Raw genomic sequence first — 16,791 nt, forward strand, 5'->3', positions numbered from 1 at the left:
TATATATATGATATATTTTTTCTTAGTTCATTGAAAAGAAAGGCTTATGCTAATATTGTTTGGACAATTAAATGCCAATATCTTGTGCTCTGAGTAACTAATGTGAAGATAACAGTAAACATTGTTCTCTTCCTTTACCTTGTTGTGAAATTTTATTTTACTTTCTCTTTAAAATTAAAAAAAGAAGTGTTGGCACATCATGATAATGAAAAGTAGATGGAGCCAAATGAGTGGTGGCCCCGCCTATAGCCCTAGCACTCTGGGAAGCTGAGGCAGGAGGATGGCAAGTTGAAACCTAGCCTGAACAACTGTTTAGTGCTTTAGCAAGACCCTGTCTCAAGGCAAAACTTTTTTTTTTTTAATGTATTTAGTACAGAGTCTAGAGGGTCTCACTACACAGATCAGACTAGTAGTAATCTTCCTGCTTTCAGCCTCCCAAGCACTGGGATTACACAAGCTCACATAACCATGCCCACACTCAGTTGCTGTCTCAGCATGTCCCAGAGGCTGGGCTGGCACCGTGTGTGGTGCCGGGGATTGAACCCTGCGCTCTGCCTAAACAGGCGCTTTAGTCTGCTGACCTATCTGGCCAGCCCTCACAACATTTTAAAAGGGCTGAGAATGTAATTCAGTAGGAATGTCCTGGGTTCAATCTCCTGCACCAGAAAAATACACACAGATGGACTATTGATTGGCTTTGGTACCATTTGGAATCCTCAATAGACGATACATGTACTGTTGCTTGCGCTCAGAGTGGACATTCCTGCATCCTGCCCCTGTTCTGTCTGCTGGGAGAAAAATGCGGGAAAAATGGTGGTGCAGGAATTCGTGGTAGGAGTGTTGGGGGTTTCAGCCAAGGTGGGGTGCTAGTAAAAATGCTGCCAGTTCTGAATATTTTTGGAAAGCACAGCTGACAGCCTTTACCAGTAGCTCACTGAGTGAGTTCTTAAGGATCTCTAATCTTGCTATTCATGGAGCAAAATTAGCATGTGCCTAAAATTTACTAAACACTTGAGTTTGGTAGGCTAAGAAGTCTGGCTGCTTCATGTGACAAAGTTTATATATCATTCATAAGTTCATATTGAGTTGAAATTCTGCGGGGAAGTAGGAGGAAGTAGGTGTGTGTTTATGAGGCTTTTTACCCCACAAAGTGGACCTCAGCCAACAGCAGGTAGGAGCTTATTAAAGTGCCTGCAAGCAGGTTCGGGGAAAGCCAGCTGCTGAGCTAGATCAGCTCTGGACCCGTCTCGGGACTTCAAGTCAAACCTCCTACAGGAAGTGCAGAACTTTCTCGCAGGAACTTCAAGGCTGATGAGGGGCAGAGAAGACGCTTACAGCTCCTCTCCCTTCTGTTGCAGATGGACGACCACCGAAGCATGATGCACATCCATGTGTTTGCAGCCTATTTTGGGCTGGCCGTGGCCCGGTGCCTCTCGGGGTCTCTTCCCAAGGAGAAGAAAGTGCAGGCAGAGAATATAGAGCCGGTCACACACCCCAGTCTGTTTTCCATGCTGGGTAAGGACGAGGTGGGCAGGTGGGTGGTCTCCTGTCGGGATGGAGCCAAGAGGTTCAGAAAACGCTATATGGGGAAGGCGAGATAGCTCAGCAGACAAAGCACCTGCTTTGGCAAGCACAGGGACCAAGGTTCGACCCCCAGTCCCGGGAAGCACTGAGCTATCGACAGAGTCTGGGCATTGTGGCACACATTGTGGCCTGTAATCCCAGCGCTGGGGAGGTTGAAAACAGGAGGATCACTATGAATCTGAGCTGCGTATGGAGACCCTGCACCAAATACACAAATGAAAAGAAAAAAGAAGAAGAAGAAGAAGAAGAAGAAGAAGAAGAAGAAGAAGAAGAAGAAGAAGAAGAAGAAGAAGAAGAAGAAAGAAAGAAAGAAAATGCTGTATAGAATATTCTCTTTATTACCCTCTTACCTGAGTGCCTGAGATCTTTCTGTAGGAATGTTTGTTGAGTTCCTACCTTTGGATTGAACATCTTTTCTAGGGACCCCTCTTCATTAATATTCCATTGGCAGGAGAGACTTCTTCTGTTGGAGTCTGAATACATATATCTAATCCTTTGGTCCTCAACTGAAAACAGGAAAGTAGAACACTGAAGAAAGCAGGGTCTGCGAATAAGCACAGGGGTAGGAAGAGAACTGCAACAATGCTGCATTTTGCAAAACTGCAGTGAAAATGATAACTATAGGTGGCGGGAAGAAAATCAGCCAGCCAGCTGGCCAATAGCAGGCACATAAACATCAGCCTGGAGGGCCAAGTTAAAGCAGTGTAGTAATTTTTAAAAGTAAGAATTTGGACGTTACAGACAGGAGTCAGGAGTCCTGGAGTCTGTAGGTCTTTTAATTTATTTGTTTATTTTTGTCTTTTTGAGGCAGGGTCTCACTATACAATTCAGACTGCCCTTGAACTCACTTTGTAGCCCAGGCTGACCTCAAACTCTCAGCTGCACTCCTGCCTCAGCCTCCCAAGTGCTGGGATTATAGGTGTGTGCCACCACACCCGGCCTACAGGCTTTATTTTCCTTGCTTGTAAAATATATAAGCTAGTCCCCACCAACTTGAGGATTCAGACAGGAGTCATGACTTTCCCCAAGCCAAGCCTCAAGAAAGTGGCCAAGTACAGACCTGCCAGCTGTAGGATTCTCCTCCTCTGAAAGCCCTGGAGGTTCAGGACTTTGAGCAGGAGCAAGGCTCTGCCCAATGGCCCCCTCCATCCTGCAGGGACTCTCTTCTTGTGGATGTTTTGGCCAAGTTTCAACTCCGCGCTGCTGGACATTGCAAATGAAAAAAAGAATGCTGTGTTCAACACCTACTATGCCCTTGCGGTCAGCACAGTCACAGCCACTTCAGTGTCAGCCTTGAATCACCGTGAAGGGAAGATCAACATGGTAAGAAGGGAGCCACTCTTTGGGCAGCACCTGGGGGTGCCAGGCTTTGCACACATACTGATGCTTCTTCCTGTCCCCAGCATCACTTCTGTTTCCCAGTCACGTGACAGCTACCTGAGCCTAAGAGGTGGGAGTGAGATGAACCCAAGGGGGGCAGTGATGGTTTCAAGGGTCAGTGAAGTAGGAAGGTTTTATAGGGTTGCTTCTCTGCCAGCTTGTTGAGAAATTCTGGGCAGAATGGTGTGCTCTCTGCGCCCCACTTCATTCATCTACAAGATTTTTTTTTTTGCAGATTGATATTCACAATGCAGTCCTGGCTGGAGGTGTGGCTGTGGGGGCCTCCTGTCACCTGATTTCCACGCCTTGGATTGCTATGGTGCTGGGCCTTCTGGCTGGGTTGATCTCCATCGGGGGAGCCAGATGCCTGTCGGTAAGGAATTGGGCAACTAATACCCACATTGCTTTGCTGAGGCCAGCAGGGCCACTGGTTGATGGGGTGGGGGGAGCTACCATGGGTGCCATGGTCTACATTGGCGCTTCCTCCATTGGCTTCAGAGTCTGATGAGGGACCTGCTATAGATGGGTGGTGCACTTGTTAGGGTGCTGGGGAACCAGTAAGATGACCTGTTCAAGTTTGCTTGGGCATGAGAGGGAGCTTGCTATAGTGTAACTAAGGTATCGGAGGACCCATGGTCAGAGGTGCTGCCGGCGACCCAGAAGCGGCTGACAGTAGGGACGTGCTGATGGGGCAAGGCTGAGAAGTCTCTGCTCTTCCTTTGGCTTTCCTGAACATTGACTTTATTCTTACTCTGGAGACCTGTTGCCTTTTCTCCTATTCCAAGTGGGGGAATTGGTTAGCCTTTTGCTTCAAGAAAGTAGCCAATTCCAAATTTTCTGGAGAAGGAGCTCATTGGTTTAATTAGGGAATGCATCATTTTGGACTGGGGTGGAGGGGCAGGCCACACGTACAGGCTTGTTGCCTTATAGAGAGGGAAGGCAGAGAAGTACCCCGAGCAGACAGTGCCAGGCTGACAATCCAGCTCATGCCTCTTTCTTTCTTTCTTTCTTTCTTTCTTTCTTTCTTTCTTTCTTTCTTTCTTTCTTTCTTTCCTTCTTTCTTTCATGTATTTAGTACAGGGTCTCACTGCACAGATTGGACTTGCAGTGATCCTGTTTTTCAGCTTCCCAGGTGCTGGGATTACAGGAGTGCGCTGCCACATCCACTCTCATTTGCGGTCTCAGTGCACTGTGGGGGCAGGGCTGGCATGGCAGGCCAGGGATCAAACCCTGGGCCCTGTGTCTGCCTAAGCAGGCGCTTTAATCCACTGAGCTATCGGGCTGGTGCTTTCATGCCCATTTCTGATTAGTTTACTTCTTCGGGTGGCTTTTCTTTCAGTACTTAACTGATTATACCAGAACACTCCATTATAGTCAGTTGGTTATAATGTGCTCCTAAAAGAAATATTTAGAGACAACAAATCCTATGGCATTTGGAGGGAAAAAAGCAGACTTTTGAAGGCTGAATTTAGGTATATGGTGGATATTTAAGAAGTCAGTTTTGACTCAGAGAAGAATTTACCAGTAGTTTGAGTTGACCAAAGATAGGATAGTCTGCTTTTTGTCTGTACAGAGAGAACAAATGTCTTTTATTTCTTCTGGCTTTGAACCCTTGAGATGAAGGAGGACAGGCAGAGAAAATGCTGGATGTCTGGCTTGGTGCCCATTGTTTTCTTGGTGCCTCAGTTACTTTGACTCTGTTATGGGAAAGGGGTAGAGGTTTTATTCAAAGATCATTCATTCATTCATCCATCCATCCATCCATCCATCCATTATTCATTCATTCACCAGCTATGCTCTAATACTTTTAAAAAAAATTTAGCTGATGAAATATACATTTTTACCTCAATGTAAAGTAGGAATTGACAAATTCCTGTAAATTTATATCTGAAAAATTACAAGGATAAAGAGAAACACATAGAGACATATTTAAAGAGACACAATTAAAATACAATTGTTATAAGTCTTTGATGTTAACATGATCTTACTATTCAATCTTTTTTCAAAAATAAAAATGAACTTTGCAATTGAAAAATCCATTATTATACTCAGGATTCAAATACTATTCTCTCAATCATTAGAAAATCAGGGGCCGGTAAGATAGCTCAGCAGTCAAAAGCACCTGCTTAGGAAAGCTTAGGCGGGCACAGGGAACCACGGCTCGATCCTAGGCATCACATGCCGCGCCAGCCCCGCCCTCAGTGTGAGCTGAGCCAGCACACCCCTCAAATCAGTTTTATTTTCCATCAAAGTTGTAAGACAACCTGTGTGCTGCAGTTGCTGTTATCCACTGATACCACTCTCTCCATCTGGAATGTGTAGAGTCCTTTAAATGGGTCACGCAAGGTCCAGTGGGTCAGCTGCAGGTGATTCTGGTTACTGGTCATTGTGTTGAGAAGGTTGTGCGATCCAGCCACGTTGAGCACCAATTGTAGGAGTCCCCTTCAGGTTCTCCTCTGAGTCCAAGAAGTTAATATTTGTAATCCCAAAGTTATGTTATTGGATTCCCGCCAAGTTAATTCCAAACTACCACTTTTAGTGCAACCCACGGTGAAAGTAAAGACACTAAAACATATTTTTAATTATTGGGGAGCCAAGGGTCTCTAAGTCGAGCCATGAAGATGGCTTTCCAGAACTATGCTCTAATACTTATTATGCATCTAAGTTACAGTTTAGTGAAGGCAAAGGACAAATATATACAGTGCAGTCTGACAACTGCCATAAGAGCTCATCTGAGCTAGACTGGGTCAGGTCAGAAAATACTTCCCAGAGCACAGAACAAACATGTGAGCCACGCAGTGACAGATAAGCTGTGTTAGCCAGGCAAGGAAGTGGCAGATATATTCCAAGCAGAAGGAGCAGTGTGCGCAAAGATTCAACGGTTGAGGAAAGCCTGTGTTCCAACCAAGAAACAGAGATTTCTCCTCACCAAAGTTTTGGGGTCCCACTCTATCCCTAGTCTGGGGATACTAGAGCCTGGACAGATGGGTGGTGCTTGGGCCCATTTCCTGGACTTGTGAGGAGTCTGGTTTTGTTTTCTGAAGATAGTGGGGATTCTAAGGAGGGGACTAGCCCAATGAAATTTGCATTTGACTGGGGAAGAGATGGAGGGAGCACAGAACTGCATCTTGGGTGCAGTCAAGTTCTTCTGACTTTTCATCTCATCAACCATGTAAAACACATGTTTTGTTTTGTGACAGGGTTTCTCTCACTCTGCAGTTCAGGCTGGACTTGAACTCACTAGGTAGCCAAAGGTGGTCTCGAATTCACAGAGATCCACCTGCCTCAGTCTCCTGATTGCTGGGATTACAGGCCTGGGCCACCATACCCAGTGGCCAGGCATGTTTGCTTTATGACAGCACTTAAATGTGGCTAGACCGAGATGTATCTGAGCCCCATTCCACCCTAGAGGACGGTTGACAATATCTGGAGACTTCTTGGTTGGTGCAATTAAGTGAGTCGCTACTGGCACATAGAAGGTAGAAGCTAGGGAAGCTGTTAAACGTCCTACACATCCTTCTGCCCCAGGACAGCCCCTGCCCCCATCCCAAACACAGGAGTATCAGCTTTGAATGTGTTGTGTGCCTGCACCCACCCCTTGCTGCTCAGAGTGTGGGTTGGTAGCAGGGGCATGGCCCAGGAGTTTGTTAGCAGTGTGGCACCTGAGGACTCCTCACCCCATGGAATCGTTGTCTGCATTGTAACGAGTCTCCAGGAGAGGCATGTTCAAGTCTGCGGAGGGCACACCTTCCTGTTATCCCCCTTTGGTAGTGTTGGATACCAAGGATTTGTGACCAGCGAAGTGGGGTGGGGTTTAGGGTGGGGGTCTGGGTCTCACTTGCCAAGCTGCTCATAATGCCTTTTGTCCCCAGATGTGCCTTAACAGTGTGCTGGGGATCCAGGACCACAGCGGCGTGCACTACACTTTTGCCTTTCCAGGTCTGCTGGGAGGGTTTGCTTACATTGTGCTGACAGTGCTTACGAGCTCCGGAATCGCTGGGTGAGTTCTGAGGCCCCACTCTTCCTTCACACCTGTCCGGCTCCGTATCAGATGAGCCCAGAGCCCCATGGAGGGGAAATGCATTCAGGGCCAGAGAATCAGGGCACTTTTGGTGGTTGATGTCCTCAGAAATTCTTACCGTGCTTGATGGCATTATTGCTCCTCCAGGCCGCTTCCTCCCAACAGGGGCAGATTAATCTGCTGCTCAGAGGCTTGAAGTCCTGAGCTGCACAATGCGGACAGGCCCGGTGGGTCTGGCCCAAACCTACTGGGTCAGTTTTGCGAGCAATGGTGGCTGAGGCCAAGGTGGACAGCTTGCGCTGCGCAGTCAGACTGGTCTTGAAATAGTGCTCATCGCTTCCTGGCTAGACACACCACCGAGCCTCCCCCAGCCCTGGCTCCCCAGGGGAAATGGAGTCCGCGATGCCTGCGCTGCATGGTTCAAAGGATTTAGTAAGTCCATGCAGGAAAACCCCTCAGCCATCGGCCCGCTCTTTCAATTTTAATTCCCCTAACAATTAATTAAAAAGAATACTTCAAGGGGTGCAGTGGCACACTCCTGTCATCCCAGCTATTCTGGAGGCTGAGGCAGGGCTATCTCAAAAAATAAACTAAAACACTCAGTAGAATATGTGCTTGCCCGGCAAGCACAAGGGCCTGAGTTCAATCCCTAATTCCAATAAATAAATAAATAAATAAATAAATAAATAAATAGCAAAACAAAACAAAAAACAAGCTGAGGACAGAGTTTGGTGGCAGAATAACAGTCTGACATGCATTCATAGGCCTTTTGGATATTTGTATATCTTATGAAATGCTTGTTCAAATTCTTTGACCTTTTTCTATTGTGTTCTCTTCCTTATTGATTTGTGAGAATTCTCTTTCTCTCTCTCTCTGTCTCTCTGTCTCTGTCTGTCTATCTCAGTCTGTCTCTCTGTCTGTCTGTCTGTCCCTGTCTCTGTCTGTCTCTGTCTGTCTCTCTCTCTCTCTCTCTCTCTCTCTCTCTCTCTCTCTCTCTCTCTCTCCTCTGTTCTCTCTCTTTGAGACAGGGTCTTGCTGTGTATTCCATGCTGGCCTTGAACTCACTATGATATATTCTAGCCTAGCCTTGAATTCATAGCAATCCTCCTCCTCAACCTCCTGAGTGCTGGGATTACAAGTGTGCACCACCACACTAAGCTCAGAATTCTTTATGTATTTTAAGTGTAGGTCCTTTGTTTTATATATATTATGTTCTATTTTGTAAGTTACTTTTCCTTTTCTTGTATCTTTTGATAATACAAGTGCTTAATTTTAATGTAGTCCAGTTGATCATGTTCCCTATGTTTTAGCTTTTTTTATGACCAGTTTAAGAATTTTTTGAGCTGGGTGTGGTGGTACACACCTGAAACCTCATCCCTTGGAAGATTGAGGGCAGAGGACCATAAGTTTGAACCCAGCCTGGACTAGGTGATATAGTTAGACACTTACTCAAAATTTAAAGAAAGAAGGGGCATTAAAAAAGCGGAAGATATGTCTCAGTGCAAAGGCCCTGTGGGCTCAAGCCCCATTATAGCAAAAGAAGGAAAGAGGAAGAGGGGGCCTGCCCAATAGCTCAGTTGTTTAAGTGACTGCTTAAACAAAGCAATCAGGATGCTGTGGTTCAGTTCCCTCACACCTGCCCTGAAGACATTCCTGAGCCAGCCCTCACCCCCTACCCCCAAAAAAGAAAGAATAAAAGAAAGAGAAAGAGGAGAGACAGAGAGACAGAGAGACAGAGACAGAGACACAGACAGAGACAGACAGAAACCTATGGCAGGCTCTGAGCTGTGCTTTATTGTCAAAACAGGGACACCAGCTGCCCAGCTGCCTGTGATGCTGTTGAAATAAGAAACAGAAAAGGCCTAAAAACTGGCTCAATTAGGGCTGGGGAGATAACTCAGTGGCATAAGTGCCCACTCGGCAAGTGCAAGGTCCTGAGTTTGATCCCTGGTGCTGAAAAAAAAAAAAAAAAACGAACTGGCTTGATTTGTGCAATTACTCATAGCAGTGCCTAGGCACAGGCTAAACCTTGGGAAAATTGCACTCAGCACCGAAGGTCCTCTTAATACATAGTTGAGTTTTGAAAATAGTGCTCTGGGATGGCCCTGAGAGAAAGGGCACTGGAAAATAATTCCAGAGGCAGGAGTGGGCAGGGCAAGGGAGATGCTCTGCCAGCCAAGCTATCTCCCGTCTTGCCCATTCCTTCATCTTTAATTGGACATTGAGGAATCCAGGAGCTCTGAGGGGGTAAGTGACCAGTTGGTGACACTTCAACTTGGGTCTTCTGACTCATAGTCTACCTTATTATTTGTGGTGTCTGAAGATTAAAATACACCAAGGTGGATCTTGGACCTCCTTCTTCCCCATTACATGTCTGCATGTCTGTTGGAAAACGACAGGGGAATGCCCGCCCCCCCCGCCCCCGGGGAGAGGACACCTGGGCTCCTCATGGTCCTTCCTGCAGCAGTACTCCTGATGCCCACAGTCCTTCTCCTCCTCTTGACCTCTACACTATGATGCCTCTGTGACAGTTCTGCCTTGTCTTTTCTAGGACTGGCTACATGATGCTCATGGACATTGGCGCTCTCAGCTTCGCGATGGCAATGGGTATGGGCTCTGGTTTCCTAACAGGTCAGTGTGATGCTCCCTTCTTCTGCCACTGCCTTGGGCCAAGGGTGAGGGCCAGAGCTCATGCCAGGATGACCCTGTAGGTGCTGTCTTCCCATCCCCATGGACCATGGACCAACATTGTCAGTTCCAGCTCAGTGTCACAAAGGACTCAATCCTTGCTTTAAAAAACAACACAGAATTACATCCTTTCAGAACTGAAAGGGCTCTCAGACCTTCCTCAGTGACCTGCAGTCTTTCTTCAATGAGCTTCTGCCACTGGGGACATTAGAATGATTAAAAGCAACATGGGCTGGCCATGCAATGACTGTAATCCCAGCACTTCTCGAGGTTGAGGCAGGATGATCAAATGTGTAGCCCAGCCTGGTCAAGGGAATAACTTAGTGAGATCCTATCACAAAATAAAAACTCAAAAAGGTGTGGGGATGTAGTTCAGTGTGAAGGCCCTGAGCTCTATTTCCAGTATCATAAAGGTAAAAACAGACAAAAAAGCAGACAGACCAAAACCAAATAGGATTTGGTGGGGCGTAGCTCAGCAAGAGGGTACTGGCCTAGTGTATGTGAGGCCCTGGGTTCATCCTTAGCATTTCAGACTCCACCACCACCACCACCAAAACAAATAAGCCTGGACAATGGAAGGACCAAACTGACCCCTTAAAGTCAAGCATTTATCTTATTAGTAGGCACCTCCACCCACACATTCGGTGTCTGTCCATATTTATGTAATGAACAAACCTTTTAAGCGTTGGGGAGATAGCTCAGCAGTCTAAGTGCGTGCCTGGCAAGCACAAAGACCTGGGCTTGATCCCTGGTTCCTCATGCTGGGCCAGCCACTGAAACTGAGTATAGTGGAGCATGCCTGTAATCCCAGCACTGGGGAGGCTGAGGCAGGAGGATCACTGCAAGTCTGAGCTGCATAGTAAGACCCTGTACCAAATAAATACGTAGAAGATTAAAAAAAAAATTTTTTTTTTAAAGAAAGAAACAATCCTTCTGAGTGTGGTTATTAGGTTTTCCACTTGGGTAGATTAGAAATAGAGCAGAGGTGGGTTATGTTTCCATAGGTAATACACATTGGTAGAATTCAAAATGGAAAGCAGAGAGCTTAACAGAGGTAGAGAAATTCTTAAAACTGGAACCAAGAACACAAGACACTCAGGCTGCCGAGCGAACAGGCCAGCACTCTTGGCCACCATGTACTTCTCTGTGCTACGCAGCATGTCTCGAAAATGGATATTCCTAATGACAATCCTGATTTTTTTAAGTCTCTCAGTATGTTCAGTGTTGTCTCATAAGAATATGTATCTCATTTGAGTTTTCATCCGGGATGAGTAAGCTTCGGCTATCTGGAAAATTCAAGCAGGTGATTATTTCTGAGTGATTTTTTGGACATGAAGTATGCTTGTTTCACTTTGCGTTCCAGTATGAATTAAAGGCTACACTCTGAAATGAAAATGGGAATTTTACTAAGCACACACCTACTCGTGTAAATCTTATTAATACACTGAAGCCCTTATCATTAAAAATACACAAATAACTGGGTGTGGTGGTCCACGCCTGTCACCCCAGTTACTCAGGAAGGCTCAATCCTTTTGTTTGAGCCCAAGAGTTTGAGGCCTTGGCTACACACACACACACACACACACACACACACACACACACACACAGAGACAGAAAGAGACAGAGACAGAGACAGACACAGATTTTCCTGCCTCTGAGGAAAAACAAGCTGTCAATGTAACCTGGAAAATTCAGCTGACTTTGCAAAGCTAATGGGATATGTAGGGTCAAGTTACCCGAGTAGAGGTGGGACAAAAAAAAAAAAGAGGAAAAGCAGGAACAAAAGCAAGCTGTTGCAAAGGATGTTCCTCACTGCAGTAGCAGAGGCTTCAGGGCTTTTGAAGATAGACATGTGCATGTGAGCCTCGCGGGAGATGCTCTCCACGGTAGCTCTTGAATTTTAAAGGGGTCAGCTTTGGAGTGTCACCATCTGCCACAGCCCTTCTATTCTGTTTTGGGAAGGGCATCTGACTCGAAGCTAATAGGTGCTACTCAGTGTCATTTCAACCCTCTGGAGAATGTTGGAGAACACTGCTCTTGCCAGTTCCTAGTGGAAGACAGCTACAGAATTAATGCAACTGACCCAGGCATGACAGGGCTCCCTTTGGTCTATCTCTTGAAGAGAAATGATTTCTGTTCAGATGCTGTGGTCCACAACCAATGTGTTGATTAATCTTGACATACCAATGTTGTGCCGCAAGTGTTTTAATAGTTCTTTATTGTTGTTTTAAGGTTTGCTCCTAAAGCTCAAAATATGGAGAGCACCTCAGATGGTTAAGCATTTTGATGATCAAGCTTTCTGGGAGGTAAGATTTTTAGCCTATTCATTCACATGATAGATTTTGAATGTATAAATTTAAAAAGATTTTTGGACATATATGCTAATGTGGTATTTATGAGAGTAAAACAAAAACAAAAAAGAGATAAAGAGCAGTAGGGAAGAACAAGTTCACTGTGTGTGTGTGTTGGTGGGAAGTGGGAAGTTGATAAAAGTTATCACTTTCCTGATAACTCAAGATCATTAAAGGTCTGTGAGGAAAGAAAGGCCATTGGTCACACTTGCCCTCCCCATTGGCAGTCATCAGTGTTGGCCAATTGATTGACAGGAAGAGGATAGAACCCAGTAACACAAGAGTGGAAGAAACTTTGGGGGCCATTGAGTCCAACTCCCTATTTGGAAGATACTCAAGAGAGATGTGATCTGTACAAGATCTCCATTAGTGAGTGAAAAAGCTGAACCTAGAACCTCTCTCTCTCTCTCCCTCTCTCTTTCCATCCCTTCCATCCTCCCTCCCTCCCTTTCTTTCCTTCTTTCTTTCTGGTGCTGGTAATTTCACTCAGAGTCCTTGTACTGAGTTGCCTTCCAAACCCTTCTTACTTTTTACTGTTAAGATTCTTCCTAAGTTGGTAAATTATTAAGTTCTCCAGGCTGGTGCCAAACTTGTGATCCCACCTCAGCCTTCCAGGGTGCTGGAGCTACAGCTCCCCATTTACAATGCACCTCTTGATAAACTAAACTAGTAGACACAAGGAAACTTTTAATGTAGGGGTTTGGGGTTATTTCACAAAGGGACATAGCACTCAGCTGCTCCTGGGGATTTCTGGTTTCCATTGTAGCATGTGCTCAAGACATCCCTGTCACCTCCCATGCCTCCTCCCTTCGACTTACACTCACTGCTCACAAAACACTACAACAGGTGTCTTCTCAGGTAATCATCCAACCTGTGCCTTGGGTAGAGTGGGAGTACAGGGACCAATATAGCCAAAGGAAGCTGGCCAGCAGGGGTCAGGCTAAGGCTTAGTATCACACCTTCATGAATGGAAGAGAAGACCAGATGCTGGGCCTTCTGCATCCCAAGCATCTTTTCTTCACTTAGCATCCAAGATAGAAAAAAAGAGACAGAGTGGCGTTCTTACTATGTGCCAGCAGGGAACTACCAGGGATCCTAAAGAGTCGACCTTCTTCTCTACTTCCTTCTCTTTTCTTCTTCCTCTTCCTATTGGTGGTTTTGCAACATTATCTGATTTCATCCCTCCAAACAGCCTTGTGAGGTACAGTTGACATGAATGAGTTGCACCTACTTAAGGCATACAACTGGATACATGTGAACATGCTTACACACCCATGAGGCCATCACCACAAACAAGGGACATACCAATCACCCGCAAACATTCCATTGTGCTTTGGAAATTGTTCTCTGGGCCCCTTTTAGTCCCATTCCCAGGCAACTAGCAAACGACTTTCTCTCACTGTACACTGGTTTGCATTTTTAATATTTCTTTATAAATGGAACCCTACAGTACATCTCTTTTTTTGGTCTGGCTTCTACTTAGCATAATATTCTGAGAGTCATGTTGTCATGTGTAGCCTGCCTCAACTAGCAGAGGCTTCTCTTCTCTTTAGCAGCACGGGGATAATCTAGTGAGAGGAATCAGAGACCTGGTTTTATCCAATCATTCATTCCACATGTATTTATTGAGTTCTATGCCAACCAGTAAGGGACATCACAAACAGGACAGTTATCAGATATCAAGCTCAAGTATTCAAGGGGCAACAAACGTTTGGTGAATAAAGGAAATCTCAGACACCCTGTCTAATCCTACTTCAGCAGCAAGTGAAACAGAACAATTTTGTACCTAGAAGCAAACTTGATTGCAATCACAGCTCTACAGCATATTATGCGGGCAAGTGCCTTGATTCTCACTGGTGAAATAATAGAGACCTGACGCAGAAAGATTCCAACTTTGAGCAGACCCTGGATGACTTAGCTACTCAGGGAAACTCTGTCTCAAAAAAATTAAAAAATGGTCTGACACTGTAGCTTAATGCAAAGACCCTGAATTCAATTTTCAGTACAAAAACAAAATAAAACAAACAAACAAAAAACCCTTTAATCCTTACTGGGTTGTTTTGAAGATTAAAATAAGCAATAATGACTGTAGCAATGTTCACAAATATGCAAATCGCCATGTAAACATGCAAATTTATATTTAAGCATAGTAGCTATCATATTGCAAGCCTACTATTGGTGGTTTTGCAACATTATCTGATTTTATCCTCCTGGCAATCTTGCATGAGAACAGGTATCTCCATCTTCAAGATAAGGAGATGGAGACCTGTGGAGATGAAGTAATTTACCCTCCGGTGACTGAGCTAGTAGATGTACCAGACCAGAAGAATTGGTACACATGTTCATCTGGCATCAGAGACACACCACATGTGCACATGTTGGGGGCAGCTACTGGGAGCAGCATTTTGTCCCTGCCACCACTATTTGGGAAATCTGATTTTTCTTGCAGTCGAGTAGAACCATTTGTTCAGCATTCTGCCACTTTCAATTTGGATGCCAAATAGCCATTATTGGGGCAAGGATTTAAACTTGCAAAGTGGATAAACCCAGCATTAATTTTTAAAAACTATCAAGCAAGACATTTTAAACACTGTTGAATGCTCTTATTATATTTCAGATAGCGAGAGGTGGAAAGGACATTCAGGCTAGCTCAGGGAAGGGGGAGGGGAGCTCAGTTGTAGAGTATGGGCTTCACTTGCAAGAGGCCCTGGGTTCAATCCCCAGCACCAAAGCAACAATGCTATAGACAAAAAATAAAACCAACTCACCTATCCCTTCTCTGGGGGCCCCAACTGTGTCTGGCATTGCTGGGAAGGGGCGCTCAGCCCCCTCCAGGGACATCTGTCTCATCCTTCGCCTATCTGGCTCATGAAGATGCACTCATTTATTTCACTACATGAATGATCGAATCTTGTACATGGTGTGGGAGATACCGTGAGGCAAATCTAAACAAAACATAGTTCTGAGCCTCAAGGAGCCAGATATACCTATTTACAGCTTCCCTATAGTTTACAATGATCTTTTCCCCAGGCACTAACTTATAGAAATTGGGCCAGGAGATGGCTCAGTGGGATAAGCGCTTCCCTGGCAAGCACAAGGGCCTGAGTTCAATCCTCGGTTCCACAAAAAAAAAAAAAAAAAAGGAAATACTAATTTATAGAAATTTATTTTTATAACACTTTTTTATGTGTCTTGTGCCTTTTCTAAGAGAATAAAGTGCTTCCATTAGTTCTTTGAAAAACCATGTACTTTATTTCATGCTTTGCAAAGCACAAAAATTCCTTGACATCTACTTTTTAAAATGTATTCCCACTAGCCTTTCTGAAGTCAAGCAAGGAATTTTTTTACATGAATCTACTCTAGGCAGGCCCCTGGGTTAGGGTTGGGGTTAGGACTGTGTAGAAGTTAAGGACTTGGCTGAGAACTGGGTCTTTACATGTGCACATTTCTAACTATGAAGGACCAAGTCATCCAGCAGTAACTGACTTGCTAGGAGAGAGAGACCATGAATTGGGAATGTCAGGGAAGGCTGGAAGATAGCCAGATGCCCTTGACTTTCCTCCTACAGATAACTAGAAGTTCAAACTGGGGAGCTTCGAGTGCGGAAATGTTACAATAAAATGGAAGTTTTCATGCTAAACTCAAGGGTAGGATTCAACATTGGGAAGGATTCTGAGATGACGACATTATAGTGAAGATCACCCATTAGCTTCTGAATAAGTATTTGCAGTTTTCCTTCAACACTACCCCATGTTTCCATTGCTGTGCTGGAGATCCAACCCAAAGCCTTGTGCATGCTAAATATGTGTTCTACTGAACATTTGTTTTTCAATGATTTTATTAACAAGAAATGTAAGTATTGCCACTGTTAATGGCTTGTGTCTAGTTGTTCCTCCAAAGCCTCATGTGGTCATGGGGTGGCTTCTGGAGTTTGTGGCTGATTCTTGATCTAATGGTGAGATTACAGGTGTGAGGGCTAGGCCTTAGCCCTAGGGTGGGTAATCTGCTTTACAGTGTGAGGAGGGGAGAGGCTTGCTAGCTACCTGAGCTGCTGCCCCTCCCTTTCCTCTCTGCTTTTTGCTGCTGCCAAGAATGGTTGTTCTCTGCCATGTGCCACTCCGTCTTGGAGCCAGCTGAGTATTACTAATTACTAATTGTGAGCTAAATAAACTTTTCCTTCGTTCATTTTGGGTGTCAGGTATTTTGTCCCAGCAATGAGAGAAGAGCAATTGAGGCAGAATTTGGCACTAGGAGTGGGGCCATTGCTGTGACTACTTGATCATGTGGATTACTAACTTTTGGGAATGACTTATGGAAAGAGATAGGAGGGTTTGGAAATGTTGCCTACAAGGGAAGCACTGCAACAACTTCAGATGTTCTGTATGAGAGATTCTGGTCAGAGCTCAGAAAACCAGAAGGCTGATAGAAACCTTGTCTATAAAGACCAGGCTGGGGAGGTTTCTGCTGGGCAGAAGGACTGCATTGGTTGTTGGACCCCAGATGATTTGTGTTATGGCTTGGCAGAAAGTTTGTCTGAATTTTGTTCCTGTTCAGAGACTGCCTGAGACTGAGATTAAGCATGGTGGACTGATTAATCTGGCAAAAGAAATTTCAAAGCAGTCGAATATTGAAGTAGTGGCATGGCTATTGTTGGTGGTTTTTGGTCAGATTTATGTGGAGAACCAAGAGCAAAGAGCCCAGGAAGATGATTTATTTATTTATTTTTTAAAATTTTATTTATTTATTTGTGTGTGTGTGTGTGTGTGT

At 45.0% G+C, this 16,791-nt stretch overlaps 1 protein-coding gene across 1 annotated transcript in view; it reads left to right on the top strand.

The window, feature by feature from the left end:
* The window catches only part of Rhce (Rh blood group CcEe antigens), a 61,497-nt gene that overhangs the window by 32,126 nt on the left and 12,580 nt on the right, over nucleotides 1-16,791 (top strand). Inside the window, exons 4-10 of the mRNA XM_023722538.1 lie at nucleotides 1,359-1,515; nucleotides 2,741-2,907; nucleotides 3,200-3,337; nucleotides 6,837-6,964; nucleotides 9,385-9,390; nucleotides 9,537-9,616; nucleotides 11,906-11,979. Of these exons, the coding sequence (XP_023578306.1) occupies nucleotides 1,359-1,515; nucleotides 2,741-2,907; nucleotides 3,200-3,337; nucleotides 6,837-6,964; nucleotides 9,385-9,390; nucleotides 9,537-9,616; nucleotides 11,906-11,979 (750 nt within the window). The remainder of the gene's footprint in view (nucleotides 1-1,358; nucleotides 1,516-2,740; nucleotides 2,908-3,199; nucleotides 3,338-6,836; nucleotides 6,965-9,384; nucleotides 9,391-9,536; nucleotides 9,617-11,905; nucleotides 11,980-16,791) is intronic.

This window comes from Octodon degus, unplaced genomic scaffold (genome assembly GCF_000260255.1).
Source record: "Octodon degus isolate 3935 unplaced genomic scaffold, OctDeg1.0 scaffold00092, whole genome shotgun sequence".
NCBI lineage: Eukaryota > Metazoa > Chordata > Mammalia > Rodentia > Octodontidae > Octodon > Octodon degus.